The 8,114-nt window shown below is 20.5% G+C and overlaps 1 protein-coding gene across 1 annotated transcript; it reads right to left on the bottom strand.

Moving 5' to 3' along the window:
• Positions 1-2,136: 2,136 nt before the first annotated feature.
• On the bottom strand, positions 2,137-7,756 carry LOC105364747 (arginine kinase). Its single transcript, XM_011502756.1, has 5 exons — positions 7,452-7,756; positions 6,612-6,944; positions 4,633-4,798; positions 3,120-3,421; positions 2,137-2,324 (listed from the first exon to the last, which is right to left on the bottom strand). The coding sequence occupies exons 1-5, from the start codon at positions 7,608-7,610 to the stop codon at positions 2,175-2,177; spliced, it is 1,110 nt and encodes a 369-aa protein (XP_011501058.1). The 5' UTR covers positions 7,611-7,756; the 3' UTR covers positions 2,137-2,174.
• Between the last annotated feature and the right edge of the window lie 358 nt (positions 7,757-8,114).

Below are 8,114 nucleotides of genomic sequence, written 5' to 3' on the forward strand. Positions count from 1 at the left end.
GGAAACTGTTTAGTTACAATGAAAAATGCTATCTTCTCTATTTTAATTGTACAACATAAGTTGTTTGTTAGTGTTTTTATACTTGCGGACGCGAGAATGAAAGAAACATATGTGACTGCTTTAAATAAATGATAAAAAATCTAATATTCTCAAAATATTACATTTTAGTATTTAAATAATATGTCTTATTTTAAATATTGATGTTAGTGATTATTAGATTAATAATTTATCTACAATCGTTTTTATATTTTAATATGCTATAATAATTACTATAAATTTCTATAAAATTGAAATGTTCTACAATGGTTTCACTAACTTCTTATCTGGCTTAAATTTATGTACTAATTTAATCATTAACAAGCACTATGAATGAGCTGCATAATATTTATAATTATACTTATTTTTATCAAAATAAATAAAATATTTGAATTGTAATAAATATTTTTTATAACAATTGAGATAACAAATTTAAATAAATCAATGTCAAAAACTAAATTATTATTTCTATTATTATATTAATATATGCAGCTGTAATGTATTGAATAGTGGATAAAAAATGTTATAGTACCATATTGCCTCTTCAGTACATTGTTACAAACTAAAATTATTGCAAATACAGATAGTTCATCGTAATGTCCTGATTTTAGTATACATTTGATTGTACTGTGGCGAGTAATTTATATCGAAAAATAACAAATTCCATAAACAAATGTAACTACTGCTTTAAGATTTTATTATTCGAAAATGATTTTATTTTAAAAAATAAGGAGAACGGAAAATAAAAGTGTTTGTATATACATCTAAGAATTAAAAATATATTACATGAACTGGATTGTAAATATTGATCTGAAAAAAACAATCAATTTAAATATCATTTTAGTTTAGTTTTGAATATCATATATAGAAACTGTTGATTTATAAATATAGATATAGTATGTTTCAATTATTTTTCACTTATATTTCATAAACCTTTTTATTCGGTTTACAATTTGTCATATTATTATTTATTATAAGTTAAATTAATGCATCAATAACTTTTTGCTTTTTCGTCTTGAGTAATGAAAAATTAATATTTTGAAAATTTATTAATATAATCAAATAGAATACAATTATAATAAAAAATGTTTATATAATAATTAAAATATCTTAAATTTTTCTTTTTATAACTTTGTTCGATCCCTACATTTTATTCATTAAAGAAATAAATTCTTTCAAAAGAATGGACTTTCAAAATATTTAGCTTTTCAATTGATAGACAATATGAATAAGTTTTAAGTAAGTTATCTTAATTAAATATGGAAAAACAGTAAAAGGTTTAGTATATTTAACTATCAATGTAGATAATAGTTGTTGAAAATTGTTATAGATTTAAATAATTGAAATAGTATAATTATTCTTCATTATTTATAAATAGCAATTAAATATAAAATTGAACATATCTTTAAAATATTTGTGATAAGTTAAAAAATTGAAAATTAAAATTTAATATAAATTTAACTTGAAAGCTACGAAATTAAGATTTTAATCACAGTTACATAGTATATTTATAAGTATAATATACCTTTATAAGTTTTCTTTTATAACATTTGAAAAATAGCTTAAATAACTATTTATAGTTATCTAATATTCATTACTACAACTTTTCATCAATTTTTATGAATCTACAAATTGTATTTCAATCTATTGTTTTATAAGTAAATTATATTAAATACAAATTATATAACTGGTATAAATATTAAAAATGTTTAAAAAATAATTTTAATTTCTGATTATTTTTCAAATATATTAAATGTAATATTAGCAAGAAATGAATAAAACGCAATTGAAATACTGTAAATTTGAGAAATCTTTATTTAGTAAAATTCGGTAGAAACTAATATTTTCATATACACCATTTAATCTTGGAAATTGCCTTGCACTTTATAATAATTTTAATTATACACTTAATCAAAATTAATTTCGTCCTTGGTAACAGATTTTATATTATTTATATTCTACATTTGCATATACATGTACTTATTTCTTAACTTTATTTTAAATAAATAAATGAAGAAATAGAGGACTTATAGTTTTATTGAAGCATATATATATTTATATAATCTTTATACTTATATCTTTTTTATTAGCAAAAAATTAACGAAATGTATCGGCAGTAAATATAGTTATTATTTTTCTTATAAAGATTCTTCCTTCTTGATCAGTTCGGCAATTCCTTTACCCATTTCTAGAATTGCTTCATGTTCAGTCAAACCCATTCGCCGCTTGTTGCTGACATCATAGACGCCGCCTTCACTTTCACTATGTTCGCCTCGAGTTCCACGCACCTACGTTATTTTTAAAATATAGATGTTCTATTAATGCAAGTTCTAGAGTGTATCAAATATATATTTGATATTTAAAACTTACTAAATTAAACTAAATTATATTAAATATAATAAATAATATAATAATATAATAATATAATAATATAATAAATAATATAATAATATAATAAATAATATAATAATATAATAATATAATAAATAATAATAATATAATATAATATAATAATATAATAATATAATAATATAATAATATAATTAAATATAATAAATAATTATTTAAATATAATGAATATATTTATTTAGAAATATGTAAATTATTATGTTAAGCAATACAAATAATTAATTCTCCAATTTCATAAATATATCATGAAAAAGTTTTTAAAATCATGATTTTTTAAGTAAATATATTTACGTTTATTTATATTTTTCACATGAAAATCATGAGCATCAATAAAAATATAATGGATAATTCAAATTAAAAAGCTTACATACTTTTACTTCAAATTAAAAAAAATAAAAATTTATTATTAATCATTTAATTTTTAAAAAGCTTTTTCCTTTAATTATCTCCTTAAATATTTTATTATCTCCTTTTGCATTAAATATAAGCTGTGTAAACTTTTATTAAACGTATTTTCATGTTATTAGATTATTCATGTTATTAGTTTTAAATTATTAGTTTTTGTCTTGGGAAGAATCAATATAATTATTTTAAAACCAGTATTTTCAATCAGACTGCTAAAATGAGTATTTCTCAATTTTTTGAAGGTGCTAGAAACGATTAATATCTCTTACCTGAAGATTATAAGTACCAGCAATTTTTTCGAACTCAGGTAAATCAACGGCGAGCTTCGGCAGTTTGATATGCACTGAGGCACGAATAGTTGTGCCGAGATTAGTCGGGCAGAAGGTTAAATATCCGAGACGCTTGTCGTGCGAAAATTTCACCTGGCGTTCCATCTTACAAATAGCATTAATCAATCGAGTATAAACTGCAGTAAGATCACCACCCATTTGCATCGATATTAAACGCAAATGATCTTCTTCATTACACCATGCTAATAGAGTTTTCTTATCATTATAGAAGATACCACGTCCTAAAATAAAGTAATAATTTTGATAAAAAAAAATTGCTCTTGAATGCATTTCAATTAATCACTTTATCTTAGATCAAATTTATTATAAAAATTATTTAAATTTAATTTTATTTTAATTTAATACCATTAGCAATGATTCATATTTAGTATAGTCAATAGCAAAATAATAAATATTAAGTTGTATATATCAATAACTATTAATTATTAATAATAAGTATTATTATAATGATATTAAAGATTAAAAAATATATATTAAAATATATATCTAATACAATTAGCTGGAAATATAAATAATTATAAAAGAAATTAAATTTAAATACTCTTTCTCTAAATTAATGTTTCATACTCAAAGATAAAATCTCTTTCGACTAAAATTTTACAAAACTTAGAGCATTTATAAACTTCAAAAAGAGCTAAAACTTAATTATTAATTACCTTAATACACTTAATTACATTCTTGAAATTTCATTTATCCTAACTTACTATTTTCACTACTTGCATTTGTACATATGAAAAATGTTGTTGTTGACTTAGAATTGGCAACGTTTAAATATAAATTATTATATCTTAAGATTATTTTTAATTTTATTACAAAAATAATAAATAAAATAGAATTAAATTTTTAAATAACAAACATATTTTATTGTATTTATTGTCTGTTTTATTTTGATATATTCATTATATATATATATATATATATATATATATATATATATATATATATTATATATACTGAAAAAGACATTGCGCTATTTTTCATGAAATTATTTAATTAAGATGTTTGATTATTTTTTAAATGAATCAAAGATAAAGTTAAAAAAACAAACCTTATCAAATAGATCAATGTGAAATATAAAATATTTATTTTATCGTATATTGTACAAGACATCAATTAATAAAAAAATTAAAATAGACATAAAAATTAAAAATGTATTAAAACCGTTTAATTAATCACATTACAAAAATGGATATCTTAATTATCATAAAATTCCACATATAATATAATAATGTTATTAAATTTTATTAATAAATAAAATTAAAATTTGACTTAAGATAGTGGAAAATACAATTTGAGTTTTATTTAACAATTAATTACAAATTATTAAAAAGCTCTAAAGTAAATAGATATAGAAGAAATTAAAATTAAGGTATAATAATTAATTTTATATATGAACCTGACGAAGATAAAAGATTTGTGGTTCGACACTCACCGTTCGGCCAGAATTCACAAGCATGAGCATCTTGTAAAAAGCGGTCACCTTCCTTGAAAAGAAAGTGTTCATCGATCAGACGCTGTTTGGTTTCCTTGTCCATATCCTTCAGAGGGTAGTATTTACCTTTGAGTTCACCATCCAAACTCTCCAACGCCCGCGAAAGCTACCAAATATGCAGTTTATATGTAAGGAAGTGTAATAATATGTGTCGTCTTTATTAAAAATTTTTATAATATAAATAGTTCATCCATCTTAAGAAAGAAAGAGAAAACTAAGATAGAACTATTTGTAAATAAGTAAGGATTATGAAAAAATTTCCTGGATATTTTACCTTTAATTTTACAAGGTATTTTTAATTATAGATTTCGAATCGAATTAGTTTAAATAGAAATAGATGACAATTTCTTAATCAGGTCGAACTTAATGGTTAGAGGTAATTCAAAGTCATATCAATTTGAATAAAATCTCAAATGAAATTTAAAATAATATTATTTATACTTAAGAAAAACATGCAAATTAAAGTGGGTGTTTTAATCTTTGCAATACAAATTTATAAAATCCCTCATTAAACAATATTTATGAATTTAAACTAGAAATTGTAATATTTAAAATTATTTATAACCATAAACATAAGGTTAATATAATGTCATCGTTATTTAAAATAGCTAATCATTCATTCTTATTAAATTTAAAAAGTAATATATTTAAATAATAAAACCTATTTAATTATTAAATATTTTTGATTACTGTAAAATATTTTCAATTATTAAATAAATATTCTTATAATCGAAATAGTATAATGTTGTAAAGGCCATTGAAAATAATTAAACTGATTATTAATTAATGTATTTTGTTGTTAAGAAAATATTAATCATGAATTAATTATATAGATTTTTTCTATATAAATATTTTATTATTTATTATTAATTATCAGTAACAATCTATTTTAAAATCTAACAAAATGAAATGAATAATAAAAGAATCATATAAAAGATTAAAATTTATTTTCTGCATATTTATATAAATCTTATATGTATTTTGAATATATTTTGTTTAATTTCTTATTTGCAAATACATTAATTCTTTTAAATTAAATAAAATTTTTTATGAAACTACCATTACAAATTTTATATCAGCCAAAAAGCACCATAAACTATTACAACTCTATAATCTTCAAGTAATTATAAAGACACATTTAAAGCATGTAATATTTATTAATAGATATATCTATAATTTGCTTTATTATATTTTCTATTTTAGATAAAATATTTTTAATACAAGATTTCATATTACTTATAAAAAATTAATATGAATTGAGAATAAAGTAGATAGTGGATTTCAAATTATCTAAATAAAAGTAGATTAGGAAGATTTTAGAATTATTTTAATAAAAATAGTAGTGTATTTAAATAAAAATAAAAATTATTTAAATAGCAATTATGAATACAATAAGTTAACTTTTACTATTTTTTTTGGTATTTATAATCAAATTTATTTCATAAATATATTAATATAAATAAAAAATTTGCAAGTTTCACATAAATATTATTATAAATACAATTTTTTTTTCAATATAATCGTAAATTCTTTTGAATATTTTAACATCTTATTTTTTCTATTGTAATAAAAAATATTAAATTTCAAATCTTCATATTAATTTTATTTAACAATTTCTAATAACAAAAGAAATTTTGTTTAACAACTCTAATGTTACATATATGTTTTTGAAAAATGGGAAAGGAAATCGTTATACGTTTTGACTGGGTAAATAAGACTATTGATTTATTATTTATTTAATACATTATAACTTAATATAATAATAATTAAAACATTAGTATCAAATATTTATATTGTTTAAATACTTTTAAAAAGAAAACATTTATATTTTTATTAAATTATTATTAAATTAGTTATTTAATTATAATATCAATATATGCGTGAGCTTATGTGTGGATGCGTCGAAAATTCAATATTACCTTATCCTGTATTTCAAAATAATGTTCATTGGTCATCGTTGGATTAAAAGGATAATTTTCTAAAGATCTTGCACATCGAATCCTCGTTGAAATAATATACTTGTTTTCGGGATCTAGTTTAGGCATGACTGAAGGATCACCCCAATTCGCAGGAGGATGGATATCCATAGGTTTAAATCCTTCGTGATATTCTTCAATAATCGGATCGAAGAGCGCAGCAAAAATAGTGTAAGCCTCGGGATCGCAGGCGTAGACACCAATATTAGAATCAGGGTTTTTCATACCTGACTGAATAACATCCAAGAGAGATGAACCAAAACGCGTTTTTCGTGTCTACAGAAATAAAAAAAGATCGTCTTTATTTTATTTTACAATTTTTCTCTACATTCTGATTATGATCATTTGGGTAAAGGTAAAGAATGAATCATTTTTTAAGAAGAGTAAAAAGACTTACAAGATATTTTATTTCAATAAAACGAATGTAAAGTTTAATCTGTAGTATTACAATATTACTATTTACTTTTAACAAAAACACAGAAATGACTGTCGTTTTATTAAGAAGAAAAAGAATAAGATTTTAAATATATATTATTGTTGTATAAAAAGCATTTTTATCAAAGATATATTATTATCGAAATTTTATAGAAACATATTTTCTCATACGAAATAAAATATTTCTGAATTATAGATTAAGAATTTATTATTTTATACAATCAAATCATTAATATATCATAATTTTATTTTCGCTAATATTCTTCTATTTATGAGTGAAACGAATTTTATTTCTATTGAAGGACATTCAGATTACTACTCTCTTAGAAAAATTATACGCGTACTTACCTTTAGCTTATCAAAAACATCACGAGTTAAGTACTTTCTCAGTAAAGAATTACTTGGTTTTTCTAAATATTTGGTGAATTCGGATTCTAGTAATTGAACAACAGATGCAGCCGCCTGACCACCTTTCTTTTTGCAACTGCATTTGCTTTTATCACACATCTTGCTTTTTAAAAAAGTTTATATTATTAATATGTTATATTACTAAACCTATATTAACGTCTCGGATTCTATGATTTCTCAATTTACGAAGATCAAAAATTTCTGTCACTAACAATTTCTGTATTAGGTTATAACAAAAAAAAACAGTTTAATTTTCTTACAATTTTTTTAATTGATTTTGTTTTCTTAACATTTTTACGTTTACATGTAATATACGCAAACATATGCATATGTTTTTATATGAATTTAAACTCTTAAAAATATGTATTATGTAATATAGTTTATTAAATAGCTTATATTAAAAGAAAATTTGTAGAAGAACTATAAACTAAATTGGAGTTTCATTAAAAAAATTAATTAAAGCTATTTAATTATGTATGATTACATTGGATTTGTTTTATTATATTTCTCATTATGATCATTTTTCTTAAATAAAATATTTTATTTTGTAATAAGTTTATTAAGCTTAATAATTAAATTAAAATAAAAATCAACTAACCGCTA

Source organism: Ceratosolen solmsi, unplaced genomic scaffold (genome assembly GCF_000503995.2).
Source record: "Ceratosolen solmsi marchali unplaced genomic scaffold, CerSol_1.0 scaffold15, whole genome shotgun sequence".
Lineage (NCBI taxonomy): Eukaryota > Metazoa > Arthropoda > Insecta > Hymenoptera > Agaonidae > Ceratosolen > Ceratosolen solmsi.